This window comes from Rhizoctonia solani, chromosome 6 (assembly GCF_016906535.1).
Source record: "Rhizoctonia solani chromosome 6, complete sequence".
Lineage (NCBI taxonomy): Eukaryota > Fungi > Basidiomycota > Agaricomycetes > Cantharellales > Ceratobasidiaceae > Rhizoctonia > Rhizoctonia solani.
This window is the reverse complement of record NC_057375.1, coordinates 874430-889497: the sequence shown is the minus strand read 5'-3', so window position 1 is coordinate 889497 and position 15068 is coordinate 874430. Positions and strand designations below refer to the sequence as shown.

The 15068-nt window shown below is 47.6% G+C and overlaps 6 protein-coding genes across 6 annotated transcripts; 5 read left to right on the top strand and 1 right to left on the bottom strand.

Annotated features, from left to right (window-relative positions):
• Positions 1–283: 283 nt before the first annotated feature.
• RhiXN_05738 (Retrotransposon-derived protein PEG10) lies at positions 284–1477 on the top strand (the record flags this gene model as incomplete). Its single annotated transcript, XM_043325554.1, has 1 exon — positions 284–1477. One exon carries the CDS (start codon positions 284–286, stop codon positions 1475–1477), a length of 1194 nt encoding a protein of 397 aa, XP_043180986.1.
• A 32-nt stretch (positions 1478–1509) lies between these two features.
• On the top strand, positions 1510–2121 carry RhiXN_05737 (Transposon Ty3-G Gag-Pol polyprotein; the record flags this gene model as incomplete). Its single annotated transcript, XM_043325553.1, has 1 exon — positions 1510–2121. The coding sequence occupies one exon, from the start codon at positions 1510–1512 to the stop codon at positions 2119–2121; it is 612 nt and encodes a 203-aa protein (XP_043180985.1).
• A 1887-nt stretch (positions 2122–4008) lies between these two features.
• RhiXN_05736 (Retrotransposable element Tf2 protein) lies at positions 4009–6684 on the top strand (the record flags this gene model as incomplete). The annotated part of the gene is made up of 2 exons (XM_043325552.1): positions 4009–5542; positions 5591–6684. 2 exons carry the CDS (start codon positions 4009–4011, stop codon positions 6682–6684), a joined length of 2628 nt encoding a protein of 875 aa, XP_043180984.1.
• Positions 6685–7238: 554 nt separating this feature from the next.
• On the bottom strand, positions 7239–7624 carry RhiXN_05735 (uncharacterized protein; the record flags this gene model as incomplete). The annotated part of the gene is made up of 2 exons (XM_043325551.1): positions 7239–7560; positions 7620–7624. The coding sequence occupies 2 exons, from the start codon at positions 7622–7624 to the stop codon at positions 7239–7241; spliced, it is 327 nt and encodes a 108-aa protein (XP_043180983.1).
• Positions 7625–8673: 1049 nt separating this feature from the next.
• Positions 8674–10234, top strand: RhiXN_05734 (Retrotransposable element Tf2 protein; the record flags this gene model as incomplete). The annotated part of the gene is made up of 2 exons (XM_043325550.1): positions 8674–9801; positions 9974–10234. 2 exons carry the CDS (start codon positions 8674–8676, stop codon positions 10232–10234), a joined length of 1389 nt encoding a protein of 462 aa, XP_043180982.1.
• Positions 10235–11407: 1173 nt separating this feature from the next.
• On the top strand, positions 11408–15029 carry RhiXN_05733 (Retrotransposon-derived protein PEG10; the record flags this gene model as incomplete). The annotated part of the gene is made up of 3 exons (XM_043325549.1): positions 11408–11414; positions 11477–12293; positions 13682–15029. 3 exons carry the CDS (start codon positions 11408–11410, stop codon positions 15027–15029), a joined length of 2172 nt encoding a protein of 723 aa, XP_043180981.1.
• Positions 15030–15068: the final 39 nt, after the last annotated feature.

The window sequence follows — 15068 nt, the reverse complement described above, 5'->3', positions numbered from 1 at the left end:
CCTGCTCATATCACGATTGCCAGATCTGTTGATTTGTTGTAGGGACTATCCAACGCTAGGTGCTTGACGCAAAGGTTTAGCGCCCACACACTACACAAAAACCGCCCATAAGTCCTGATATAGGCACCACTTCCCCCACGCCGTTTCCAATATTCCCTCCACACGCTCTGGCGTCCCACACCCATACTCCCGTCCCTCCAGTTGCTCCTCTAGACGCTCCATTCCAACCAACTCCCTACCGCCCTCTCGCAGCGCATCTCCCCCTTCGCAAGACTTGCCAAGGATGGAACCGGAGCCGTCCCTTGCCGCTCTCCTTGAGGCTATCACAGCCCTCACAGCCACAGTCGGGTCCTTGCAGGACCAAATCAAATCCCAAGGCAAGCAAATCACACAGCTCACCGCCATATGCAAGGAAACCAACAACCTTGTTGGTGACAAGGACCAGGGCGGAGCCCAAACCAAGCCTGGCCCATCAACTGGGCCTGTCACCCCTCCTACCCACTCAGGAGGGGAAACCCACACTCCAGGCACGGTTAGGCCTGGGCTCAAGGCCCCTTTCTGCCCATCCAGAGGAACGGGCTTTGACTCAGAAGAAGAGGAAGAACCCAGGCAAGCCCCCAAGAGAGAGCCTTGCGACACGCCTAAGCGGAGCCTCAGCTCCCTTACCCCATTCAACTCAGGGTCCAGCGTGAAGCGACCCAAAATGGAGCTCCCCGACCCATACAAAGGGGATTCTAGGGGAAAGAAGGCAACCCAGTGGCTAGACCGCATGCTACTATGGGTTGCGCTTCATCAAGACCAGTTTGATGAAGAAGAACAAATGGTTGTGTGGATCCTATACCACATGACTGACAAGGCCGCCGACTGGGCTCTCCCTATCATAGGGACCATCATCAAGGGCGAGGGAAACCCTCCCACCACCATCCCAGCCTTAACGGCCAAATTCAAGGAAGCTTTTGCGGACCCAGATGCCAAACAAGCCGCCGCTAGGAAGATTGCCGCGCTTACTCAGACAACCACCACGTCTGAGTACGTCACCAAGTTCCGCAATCTTATGGCAGAACTTGACTGGAATACTGAGGCGTACATTGCCCAGTTCACGCGCAGTCTTCACTGGAAGGTGAAGGAACTCCTGTCCACCAAGGACAATATCCCAGACGACGACCTTGAGGCTATATTTGCTGCCTCTGTCAAAATAGACAACATTTGTAGGGAAAACAAGGAGAACCGTCCAAAGAAGGCACCTGCCAAGTCCCCGGCCACCGTGGCCACCACCTCCACTACCACTACTCAACGGGTCCAATTATCAGAGGATCCCAACTACGTTACCCCGGAGGAAAGGGACCGCCGCCGCGCGTCTGGCATTTGTGTCAAGTGCGGTCAAAAAGGGCATGGCATCAAACAGTGCCCTAACGGTTGGAAGGCAACTATCAAGGAGGTTGCCAAGGTAGCTGAAGAAGAGTCGGGAAAAGAATAAAGTCAAGGGCTGCTGCCAAGCCCCCAACCAAAATGGACAATTTAGATAGTGTTGAATTTGTATCTCTTGCTCTAGATTCAAATAAGAAACCCTTGTTATTTATTGATCTACACGTCCAAAAATTCCCGGCAGAACCCCTCAAGACCCTCATTGACTCAGGAGCCACCTCAAACTTTATCTCCCCTTCAATTGTGGAAAAATATAAAATTCCAAAAACCCAACTCGAAAATCCACAAGTTGTGAGAATGTTAGATGGTACTATCTCTCAGACTGGTTGCATTTGGCACCAGGTTCACCTCACCGTCTTGGCCAATGGCCACACCCACTCCATCCCTTTTCTTGTTTGCCCCATTGGCAACACCCCGGCAATCCTAGGCATGACATGGTTAACGGCAGAAGCTCCTCTTATTGATTGGCAACAGGGACTAGTCACATTCCCTGAACAAGTTCAAATTGCCTCCAAGGAAGAAGCGGACTCAGACCCTTTAGCAGACCTCCCCCCTCAGTACCATGAGTTTGCTAAGGTTTTTGGCAAAGAAGAATTTAAGGTCCTCCCTCCACATAGGGAGTATGACATCTCTATAGACCTTGTCCCAGACGCCAAACTGTCTCCTGGTGTTGTAAATTGGGGGAAAAGAGGTTGAGACTCTGGTGCTGAGCAGAGTCTGTGTTGGAAGATTTCCCAATTTCCAAGCTAAGTAAAGAAGTAGCTTCTTTAGGGTTCTCTGGGTCTAGCTATCTTGAATACAATCAACTACAGATATATCTTTTCTCAGTGTAAAGTGTCTTAGTAAGTATTTCTGTAAGAGCAAGAGTACTGGCTCAGGTTCCCTTTGGCAGAGATAGTTATGTAAGTTTCACTCCTAGTTGCAGGAACTAACTGGTTACTTAGTATATATCCTTCTTTAAGGATGATTGCCTTCTGTTCACTTAACCTAAGAACTCTGTATCAGGTCTACAACCTTTCCACACTATGGGTACTTGGGAGATCCACTTATACAAGTTTAAGTTATTTGAAATCTTGAGGCACAATATATCACACAATTGAGGGGGGCAAGCCCAAACCCAAGAGTGACAGTCAACAGTAACAGTGAGGTGGAGTAAAGTAAGGTGGGTGCCCTCCAAGGGTATGCAAGAGTCCCCTTTTATACCCTAGAGTGGCAAGGTTACTGAGTCATTCACCTAGTCAGAGTATGAATATGACTTGCTTAGGACTGTGCTTCCTAAGACTTTGATTGGTGGGTGGGAAGGCACAGATATGACTAGGATGGAATGTGACTGCTCTTGGGTTGAACTGCAATTAGTTAAAAAATAGAAACATCTAAATACATGACTCAGTCTATCAAGAAATGCTTGGCAGCCAATGAGCACTTAGAGTGAGTCATTAGTGTGAGTCATTCTGGTGGCAAGCAGAATGACTCATAAGCAGGATTTGCAGTGCCACTAGAAATTACTAGATAAGGAGAACCTTAGTAATCTCATGAGAGGTATGACTCAACTAAGCTAGGAATAAGGTTCATTTCCCAAGTTAGAGCTAGTCATGTGATGAGCTAGATGTAAAGATACAAATATAATGATTAGTAAGGTACTTGAGCCACATAGATAGAATCTTGTGAAGCTAATATCTCCATGAGATCTTATCGTATGAGCACGTGACAGGCAGCGTTAGAACGAGCGGAAGGAGCTCTATTGAACGATATGTAACACATACAGTCGATATGAGCGTTACATAGAGTAATGACAGAAATAATGGAAAATAGGAGTCAAATGGCCATTAAATCAGAAAGTCAGATATATACAGATTATTGTGGATGGTGAGCTGTGAATGCAAAATTGTGTGATACATAACACCTGGCCCCATATACAGCATGACCAACGCAGAATCAAAGGCGCTAAAACAACATATTGATGAGGAATTAGTGTCGTAGACACAGTTGATACCAGGGAATTTATTCCCATTTTCTTGATTTTAAACGAAGACAAACGGACGACATTTTCAGTCACGTGATCTCGGCGCTTATAACATACGCTAAAGCGCCGAGCCACGTCCCCTTCCGCGCTTAGTCAGCATACGTAGCCACCTCCACCTGATGACATCACTATGACACGTATGCATGAGTAAGGCCGACTGCGGAACGGGGTTCTTATTTGATACGGTATTGCATATGAATGTATTTGTAATTAGTTAGCTCTGTAATATATAAGGAGGCCAACCAACCATGGTAACACCCAGGTCAATTACCTCTTGTCGCACTCCACACATTGTACAAGGCCTTACAGCCGGTAACCACTTAGATACACGCCTTAAGCGTTGCCTTCACTGTACTTAGGTAGCTCGTCAACGCCTTACAGCGTCTTGTCGCCTTAGTTAGTTAGCTCGTCGTCGTAGGTAGACCCCTTGCCGCCTTATGTGGTTTACTTAGTTCTATACGGCCTCAAGCGCCCGCTACCTCGACGCCCCTTAAGGACGTCTAGGACAATTAGCAACGGGCAAGATCCGCCCTAGTACCTCCTCAGCAGGCGCCCCGGTCATGTTTGTAAAAAAGGCTGATGGATCTCTCCAACTAGTTGTTGATTACAGGAAGTTGAATGACGTAACCCACAAAAATGTCTATCCCCTTCCAAGACAGGACGACCTCATGGCCAAATTACGGCACGCAAAAATTTTCACAAAGCTTGACTTGCGCTGGGGTTACAATAACGTGCAAATTCAAGAAGGTGACGAATGGAAAACAGCTTTCAGAACCAAGTATGGGTTGTTTGAATACTTAGTAATGCCTTTTGGCCTCACCAACGCCCCAGCTGCTTTCCAACACTTTATGAACAACTTGTTCCGCAACCTTATTGACGTCACTGTTGTCATCTACCTGGACAATATCCTGATCTTCTCCAAAAATCCTAAGGACCACCCAACCCATGTCAAAGAGGTCCTATCCCGGCTAATGGAGAACCAACTGTTTTGCAAAATATCCAAGTGCCACTTCCACGTCACCACAGTGGATTACTTAGGAATTGTTATTTTGCCAGCAGGCTTCTCCATGGATCAGAAGAAAATTGAGGCTGTCACCACCTGGCCCACGCCCAGAACTGTCAAACAGGTCCAAGCCTTCCTAGGCTTTGTTAATTACCTCTGCCGTTTCATTCCTAATTTCAGTTCCGTTGCACGCCCTTTGCACAACCTTACGAGGAAAGAAAACACCTGGACATGGGGTACCCTAGAAGAAGAAGCATTTCAGGAACTGAAATCCCTTGTCACCCAGTCACCGGTCTTAGTACACTCCAATCCTGAACTTCCTTACTACCTGGAAACAGACGCATCCGGAGTAGCCATGGGAGCAGTTCTTAGCCAACAAGGGGAAGACAACCGCTTACACCCGGTGGCTTACATGTCAAAATCTTTCTCCGGCGCCAAAGCTAATTATGACACTCACAATAAGGAGCTCCTGGCCATAATCAAGGCATTAGAAGAATGGCGGATCTTCCTAGAAGCAACGGACAGACCAATCCAGGTTTTCACAGACCATAGAAACCTGGAATATTGGATGCAGGCACGGACGTTTAACAGAAGGCACGCGCGTTGGCAAATCTTCCTGAGCGACTTCAACTTTGAAATACACTATTGCCCAGGAAAACAGTCAGGCAAACCAGACGCCCTATCCAGGAGATCAGATTATGTTGACCACCCCCCAGAACCAGAAGTCATGCTCCCAGCGGAGGTCTTTGCCAATACCTTGGAAGAAGAAATGGAAGTCATCTCAGAAGTTTGGAATAAACTAAGGGAGGACCCTTCCTTGGAACCTATTATCCAATTCCTAACCAAGGATGCAGAGAGCGCCCCGCCCTCAATCAGGAAAGCGTATAGGGACTACGATTGGGAAGAAGATCTCCTGTGGTACCAAGGAAAATTAGTCATCCCAGATGCGGAGAACCTGAAGGAACAACTGCTACGGGAATTTCATGACTCCCCGCTAGCAGGCCACCCTGGCCAACAAAGAACCTTAGAGCTATTGAGCCGCAACTACTGGTGGCCAGGAATGAAGTCATCCGCTAAGGAATGGGTAGAATGTTGCCCCACCTGCCAAGCCAATTGACGCGCTCACAATCCAGTAATAGCCTTGAAGCCCTTAGATGTTCCCCCCTTCCCGTTCCATACCATCTCCTATGACTTTATCACGGGTTTCCCCAAGTCAGAAGGATATGATGCAATACTGGTGGTTATAGACTCATTCTCCAAATTTGGCCACTTCATCCCAACCACAAAAAAGGTGTTGGCTAAAGGTCTAGCTGATCTCTTTGTCACCCATATTTGGAAACTCCACGGACTCCCAGTTAGAACCATATTGGACCAAGGAACAACATTTACTGGGAAGTTCCTCAGAGCCCTTTACCAAAGGCTGGGAATCCAACCATCCTTCTCCTTGGCTTATCACCCTGAATCAGACGGACAGACCAAGCGCGTCAACCAGTTCATCAAGTTCTATCTAAGATCTTACGTAGCAGCAGACCACTTGGATTGGGTCAAATGGCTGCCACTTGCGGAATATGCTTACAACAATGCTAAGCACGCTGCAACCGGAAAGACCCCCTTTGAACTGATTTATGGAAGGAATCCCGTGATGAACCCGTCAACCGTACCAGCCAATGTACCAGAAGCGGACCTAGTAGCCAATACCCTGGCTCAGGAATGGCAGGAGGCAGAAGCAGCACTCAGAATGACTAAGGAAAGCATGGCAAGACCAAAAGGGATAATTCCGGAATACTCTGTGGGCGAGAAAGTATGGCTTGATGGAAAAAATGTAGGACTTAGGACGAACTCTAACAAACTGGACCCCAAGCAACTAGGTCCATTTGAAGTCACAGAAAAAATATCAAGTCACGCCTACCGCCTAAAACTCCCAGACACCCTGAAAATCCACAATGTATTCTATGTAGGATTGCTGTCCAAAGCACACAAGTCCCCCAGCCAACCATTCCCAGAAAGACCCCCTCCTGAAACAATAGAAGGGGAAGAAGAGTACAAGGTCAAACAAATCATTGACTCCAAGCAACAACGGGGAAAATGGTTCTACCTAATTAAATGGAAGGGTTATGGTCTGGAAGACAACTCCTGGGAACCAGAAGAACTCCTAGAACACAGCCAAGAAGAGATTCAACGCTTCAACAAGTCACAACTGAAAAAGGCTTGTGACTCCGCCAAGAGCCTTTAAGGGGGGGGCAATGTTACACCCTCAAGAATTATACCATTGAATTCGCCTATTTTTTCTATTATTTTTAGTATTTTTTACGGACTCTCTATCTTTACTTTTTCGATCACGTGATCTCGGCGCTTACTATGCCGAGATGCCGCGCCAAGATGCCGTGCCAAGGGCGCTTAGGAGAAATCCACGCTTCTGCGCAGCCCGCAGCATGCTTCTCATTTGTCTTTTGTACTTCTTTCTCTCACGCGCACAGACCATGTAGATAGTGCGCCTTGTCTATATATACAGCAGGGAAATTGACTGGGAACACCAAGTCAATTTTACCTTGTCTCATATTCATTGAGGAGGATCACCCAGCCAGCTAAGTAGCCGGCCCCCACTAGTTCTTAGACGTTAACCCCACTCTGCTCACCACACCTCCTAGGCCTAAGGCCCCATTGTCAGTAGTATAGTAGTAGAGGGTTACCTTACGTAACCATACCATAGCCTAGTAGTTAGTTTACAGACGTGTTGCTTGTAGTAGTACGGCCTTAAGCGCCCGCCTCCACCAGCAAGTACCCACCTTACAGTGGTGTACAACACCCTGTGTGGGTAGGAGGGGTGACAGGCCCAGTCAATGGGCCAGGCTGGGCTTGTCCTCCTTGATCCTTGTTGCCAAGGAGGTTGGCGGTTTCCTTGCATATGGCCTTGAGCTCAATGAGCTGCTGGCCTTGTGATTTGATTTGGTCCTGCAAGGACCCAACTGTGGCTGTGAGGGCTGTGACAGCCTCAAGGAGAGCGGCAATGGACAGCTCTGGTTCCATCCCTGGCAAGTCTTGCGGAGTGGGAGATGAGCTGCAAGAGGGCGGTTGGGAGTGGGTAGGAATGGAACAACAAGAGGAGCAACTAGAGGGACAGGAGTATGGGTGTGGGGCGCCAGAGCGTGTGGATGGAATAGTGGAGACGGCATGGGGGGTAGGGGTGCCTGATACAGGACTTATGAGTGGTTTTTGCGCAGTGTGTGGACGCTAAATCCTTGCGTAAAACACCTAGCGTTGAACAATCCCTACAGCAAATCAACAGATCTGGCAATCATGATACAAGCGGGTTTTTTGCAAGCGGGTGATTTGGCTGTCTAGGATTGCTAACTGCTGTGTTCTGGCAAAACACGTGGTATGCGGACAATTAGAGACTGTCCGCCTTATAGCAATTTGGTACTGGGTGGGACCAACAGCTGTTTGATTATTAAAGCTGAAAGGGGAGTCCAATCACCTGTTTTCCCTTGTGCTAGTACAGGAGTTCCTCTTGTTTGTTGATAAAGCCTACAGGAAGTTGATTTTACAATGTTGTACACCACTGTAAGGTGGGTACATGCTAATGAAGGCAGGCGCTTAAGGCCGTACTACTACAAGCACATGTATGTAATCTGACTATCTAGGCTATACTAGGTCCGCATAAGGCGGCTATCTACTACTACTGATCTACTGACAAGGGGGCCTGAGGCCTGGGAGGTGTGGTAAGTTAAGGTAAGGGGATTACATCAGCTGAACTTCTGGAGCCTCCTCAATGGATATGAGACAAGGTAAAATCAACTTGGGGTTTCCAAGCAATTTCCCTGCTGTATATATAGACAAAACTACTAAGTACATGTGGTCTGTGCATGTGTGAATAGAAGACTACATGTGAAAAGAGAAGTGTGCTGCAGGTTGCGCAGAAGCGTGGATTTCTCCTAAGCGCCCTTGGCACAGCATCTTGGCGCAGCATCTTGGCATAGTAAGCGCCGAGATCACGTGATCAAAAAAGTAAAGTTAATGAGTTCGTAAAAAATAGTAGAAATATCAGAAAAATTGGGCAAATCCAATGGTATAAGTTAGGAGGTTGTAACAAAAGCCCAACACCTTATCTAGATGCCCTGATTACATAGACATTCCCCAGGAACTGGAGATTGTTACAGAGATTTGTTCCAAGTTAAGGGAAGACCCATCCCTAGAACCCATCATCCAGTTTCTGACCAACAACATGGACAATGCCCCTGCTTCCATTCAAAAGGCGTATAGAGACTATGACTGGGAAGAGAACCTCCTTTGGTACCAGGGAAAGCTAGTAGTTCCAGATACAGAAGCATTGAAGGAACATCTCCTCAGAGAATTCCACAACTCTCCCCTAGCTGGCCACCCTGGGCAACAACAAACCCTTGAACTCTTGAGTTGTACTTACTGGTGGCCTGGCATGAAATCCTCTGCCAAAGAATGGGTGGAATGTTGCCCTACCTGTCAAGCCAACCAACAAGCCCATGCACCAGTAATCACCTTAAAACCCTTGGAAGTTCCCCCTTTCCCATTCCACACAATTTCCTATGACTTCATCACAGGATTCCCTAAGTCAGAGGGTTTTGATACCATACTAGTAATAATAGATTCCTTCTCCAAGTTCAGACACTTCATCTCCACCACAAAGAAGGTATCTGCAAAAGGGTTGGCAGAACTATTTATCAACCATGTTTGGAAACTCCATGGCTTACCTGTCAAAACTGTATTGGATAGAGGAACTATGTTCACCAGAAAATTCCTACAAGCCCTGTACCAACATCTAGGCATCAAACTGTCCTTTTCCTTGGCATACCACCCTGAGTCAGATGGTAAGACCAAATGGGTGAACCAATTCATAGAGTTCTACCTAAGATCTTACATTGCAGCAGATCACTCAGACTGGGCAAAATGGTTACCCCTGGCAGAATATGCATACAACAATGCCAAACATGCAGCCACAGGAAAATTGCCCTTTGAGCTAGTTTATAGCAGAAACCCCATGATGAACCCCTCACAAGTCCCAGCAAACATGCCAGAAGCAGACCAGGTTGCGGAAACCCTGGCAAGGGAATGGAAGGAAGCCAAAGCTGCCCTTAGGATGAGCAAGGAAAGAATGACCAGAAACAATGGAACATTACTGGAATACTCAGTTGGTGATAAAGTCTGGTTAGACAGGAAAAACATGGAGCTCAGGACCAATTCCAACAAACTGGACCCAAAGCGGTTGGGACCTTTTGAAGTCACAGAAAAGGTCTCCAGTCATGCCTACTGTCTAAAACTCCTGGAAACTTTGAAAATCCACAACATGTTCTATGTAGGGCTGCTATCAAAAAGCCACGTGTGTCATAAACAGAGGAAAATAGAACTAGCCGGAATTGAACCAGCTTGACCACTAAGCCATAGAGCCCTATTATTCCTCTGCTGACAACCCATGATTACACCTGCTACCCCCCAAATTTGGGCTTGGGCCAGCATGCAACCACTTGTACTGGTCATGTGACCATGTCCAGGACAACGTGTCACCAAGCCAACCTTATCCAGAAAGACCCCCCCCTGAAACAATAGAGGGAGAAGAAGAATACAAGGTGGAACAAATATTAGACTCCAAAAGAAAACAAGGCAAATGTTTCTATCTTATCAAATGGAAGGGATATGGGCCAGAGGATTACTCCTGGGAACCAGAAGAATTGTTGGAACATAGCCAGGACAAGATCAAGCACTTTAACCGGGCAAGACTCAAAAAGGCTCATGACGCTGCCAAGAGCCTTTAAGGGGGGGGCAATGTTACACCCTCTTGACATATACCATTGGATTTGCACCATTTTTTTAGATATTTTTACTATTTTTTTACAGACTTATTATCTTCACTTTTTTGATCACATGATCTTGGTGCTTACTATGCCAAGATACCGCGCCGAGATGCCATGCCAAGGGCGCTTAGAAGAAATCCACGCTTCTGCACAGCCTGCAGCACGCTTCTTATTTTACATGTAGTCTTCTACTCACACACGCACAGACCACATGTACTTAGAATCTTTGTCTATATATACAGCAGGAAAAATTGCTTGGAAACCCCAAGTTGATTTTACCTTGTCTCATATCCATTGAGAAGGAATCCCCAGCCAGCTGAGTAGCCAGCCCCTTAGTAGTTCAGATGCTCACCCCTTACTTTGACTCACCACACCTCCCAGGCCTAAGGCCCCCTTGTGAGTAGATAGTTGCCAGTAGGTTGCCTTAAGCAACGCTAGTATAGCCTTAGATTAGATTAGATAAGCAGTGTCCTGTAGTAATACGGCTGCAAGCACCTGCCCACTAGCAAGTAGCCCACCTTACAGTGCAGTTACAACAAAATCATAGAAATTATATTATAACCATTTTGCATGATCAAATGTGTATATATGCAAGCACAACAAGGAAATAAAGTATAAAAGGTCTTATAGCACTGCCAGTTTCCAAATATAGTAATGCTCATGCCCATATTTGGATAGAGCAAGTATGATTACTCTAGTTTGTACTGTCCTGGACACGGTCACATGACCAGTACAAGTGGTTGCATGCTGGCCCAAGCCCAAATTTGGGGGGTAGCAGGTGTAATCATGGGTTGTCAGCAGAGGAATAATAGGGCTCTATGGCTTAGTGGTCAAGCTGGTTCAATTCCGGCTAGTTCTATTTTCCTCTGTTTATGACACTTGGTAGAACTTGGAAGGACACCAGTTCTATTCCCACCATGGGAAAAACTTTTCACAGGGGCGCCGCCCACCCAAAAAAGGGGGGCAGTGTCCTGGACACGGTCACATGACCAGTACAAGTGGTTGCATGCTGGCCCAAGCCCAAATTTGGGGGGTAGCAGGTGTAATCATGGGTTGTCAGCAGAGGAATAATAGGGCTCTATGGCTTAGTGGTCAAGCTGGTTCAATTCCAGCTAGTTCTATTTTCCTCTGTTTATGACATGTACTATTCACTATTGGCAACTAGGGGCGCATATGTCTAAATTATTCATTCCATAACAATAGTTACCTTCCCCAAGCAAGCACAGATAGCTTTGGAAGTAGAAGCAGACCCTGACCCCTTGGCAGATCTTCCCAGCCAATATCATGAATTTGCCAAAGTCTTTGGAGAAGAGGAATTCAAGGTCTTGCCACCACATAGGGAATACAATATTGCCCTTGACCTACTACCTGATGCCAAGCTCTCCCCTGGTCCTATCTATGGCATGACCAATGCAGAATCCAAAGCTCTTAAACAGCACATTGACAAGGAATTAGCAACAGGCAAGATCTGCCCTAGCACCTCCTCTGCTGGAGTGCCAGTTATGTTTGTAAAGAAGGCAGACAGGTCCTTATGTCTAGTAGTGGACTACAGGAAGTTAAATGACATCACCCACAAGAATGTTTATCCACTCCCAAGGCAGGACAACCTCATGGCCAAGCTAAGGCATGCTAAGATCTCCACAAAGTTGGATTTACACTGGGGCTACAATAATGTCCAGATCAAAAAAGGAGATGAATGGAAGACAGCCTTCAGGACTAAGTATGGGCTATTTGAGTACTTAGTCATGCCCTTTGGCCTTAACAATGCACCAGCTGCTTTCCAGCACTTCATGAATGATCTATTCAGGGATCTGATTGATGTCACTGTGGTTATCTATTGGGACAACATCCTGATCTTCTTGGAGAGACTGGAGGAACACTCTAGCCACATAAGGGAAGTCCTATCCAGACTTATGAGGAACCAGTTGTTTTGCAAGTTGTCAAAATGTCATTTCCATGTCACAATGGTCAACTACTTAGGCATTGTCATATCCCTGGCTGGATTCTCTATGGACCAAAGGTGTCATAAACAGAGGAAAATAGAACTAGCTGGAATTGAACCAGCTTGACCACTAAGCCATAGAGCCCTATTATTCCTCTGCTGACAACCCATGATTACACCTGCTACCCCCCAAATTTGGGCTTGGGCCAGCATGCAACCACTTGTACTGGTCATGTGACTGTGTCCAGGACAAAAGGAAGATTGAGGCAGTCACATTGTGGCCTCAACCTAAGACCATCAAACAAGTCCAGGCCTTTCTTGGTTTTGTCAACTACCTATGCCATTTTATTCCCAACTTCAGCTCTGTGGTGTGTCCACTCCATAATCTCACCAGGAAGGAAACCCCTTGGTCATGGGGTAACCAAGAAGAAGTAGTGGTCCAAGAGTTGAAGTCCCTTGTCACCAAGAGCCTGGTGTTAGTACATTCCAACCCTGACCTGCCATACTATCTGGAAACAGATGTGTCAAGAGTAGCCATGGGAGCTATTGTTATAACCTCCTTACATATACCATTGGAATCGCCTCTTTTTTCTAATATTTTTACTATTTTTTACGGACTCAATATCTGTTGTTTTTCAGTCACGTGATCTCGGCGCTTATTATGCCGAGATGCCGCGCCGAGATGCCGTGCCAAGGGCGCTTAGGAGAAATCCACGCTTCTGCGCAGCCCGCAGCACACTTCTCATTTGTTATATGTACTTCTTTTCACACACACACAGACCATGTAAATAGTGTGCCTCCGTCTATATATACAGCAGGGAAATTGCTTGGAACCACCAAGTCGATTTTACCTTGTCTCTTATTCACTAGAGAGGGTAACCAGCCAGCTAAGTAGCCAGCCCCCAGTAGTAACAGTAACACTCACCCCTTTACTTGACCTACCACACCTCCAGGCCTCAGGCCCCATCGCCATCAGTAGTTAGTAGAAGACCGCCTTAAGCGGTATTAGTTAGCCTTAGATAAGTAGATTACATAAGCAGTGTCTGTAGTAGTTACGGCCTTAAAGCGCCCACCACTAGCAAGTACCCACCTTACAGTGGCGTACGACATTGTAAAATCAACTTTTGTAGGCTTGATCAACAATGAGAAGCGCCCCTGTACTAGCACGAGGGAAAATATCTGAACGGACTCCCCTTTCAACTAGAATAATCAAAAAGTCGTTGGTCCCAGATAGTACCAAATTGCTATAAGGCAGACGGTGTCTAATCGCCCGCATACCACGTGTTTTGCCAGAACACAGCAGATAGCAACCCTAGACAGCTGATCCACCCGCTTGCTAAAAACCCGCTCATATCACAATCGCCAGATCTGTTGATTTGTTGTAGGGATAGTTCAACGCTAGGTGTCTGACGCAAGGGTTTAGCGTTCACACTCTGCACAAAAACTGCCCATAAGTCCTGATATAGGCAACTTCACCCCCACGCCGTCTCAATCATTCCATCCACACGCTCTGGCGTCCCCCATCCCTATTCCCGTCCTACCAGCCGCTCCAGCCGCCGCTCCGTTCCATCCCATTCCCAACCACCCACTCGCAGCCCATCTCCCACTCCGCAAGACCTGCCAGGAATGGAACCGGAGCCAACCCTTAGCGCTCTCCTCGAGGCTATCACAGCCCTCACCACTCAAGTCGGGTCCCTCCAGGACCAAGTCAAGTCTCAAGGCAAGCAAATCACCCAGCTTATCGCCATATGCAAGGAGACCAACGACCTCGTTGGAGACAAGGATCAGGGCAGAGCCCAAACCAAGCCTGGCCCTTCGACTGGGCCTATTACCCCCCCTACCCACTCAGGAGGGGAAACCCACACTCCAGGCACGGTTAGGCCTGGACTCAAGGCCCCGTTCTGGCCCTCTAGAGGCACGGGTTTTGACTCTGAAGAGGAAGAGGAACCAAGGATCCCCAAAAAGGAGCCTCAAGGAACGCCTAGACAACACCTTGGGTCCCTTACCCCCTTTGATGCCAGGTCCAGCGTAAAAAGGCCCAAGATGGATCTCCCAGAACCCTATAAGGGAGATACAAGGGGACGTAAGGCCACCCAATGGCTTGACCGCATGATGCTCTGGGTCGCCCTCCACAGGGACCAATTCAATGAGGAGGAACAGATGGTTGTATGGATCCTCTACCATATGACCAATAAAGCTGCCGACTGGGCCCTTCCCATCATTGGAAACATCATTAAGGGCGAAGGAAACCCCCCCACCACCATCCAGGCCCTTACGGGCAAATTCAAAGAAGCCTTTGCCGATCCAGACGCAAAGAGAGCGGCCGCCAGGAAAATTGCCGCGTTGACTCAGACCACCACCACGTCTGAGTACGTCACAGAATTCCGCAACCTCATGGCGGAATTAGACTGGAACACTGAGGCGTACATTGCCCAGTTTACGCGCGGCCTTCACTGGAAGGTCAAGGAACTCCTGTCCACCAAGGACAATGTCCCTGACGACGACCTCAAGGCCATATTTGCCGCCTTGGTCAAAATTGATAACACTCGTCGGGAAAACAAGGAGAACCGCCCCAAAAAGGTTCCTGCCAAATCCCCGGTCACCGCGACCACCTCCTCCACCACTACCACAAGGGTCTGCCTATCCGAGGACCCCAATTACGTTACCCCGGAGGAAAGGGATTGTTGCCGCGCGTCGGGGCTATGTGTCAAGTGCGGGCAAAAGGGCCACGGTATCAAACAGTGCCCCAACGGTTGGAGGGCTACCATCAAGGAGACTGCCAAAATTGGTCAGGAAGAATCAGAAAAAGAGTAAGGCCAAGAGCTACCGTCAAGCCCTTGGTCTCTAACTTAG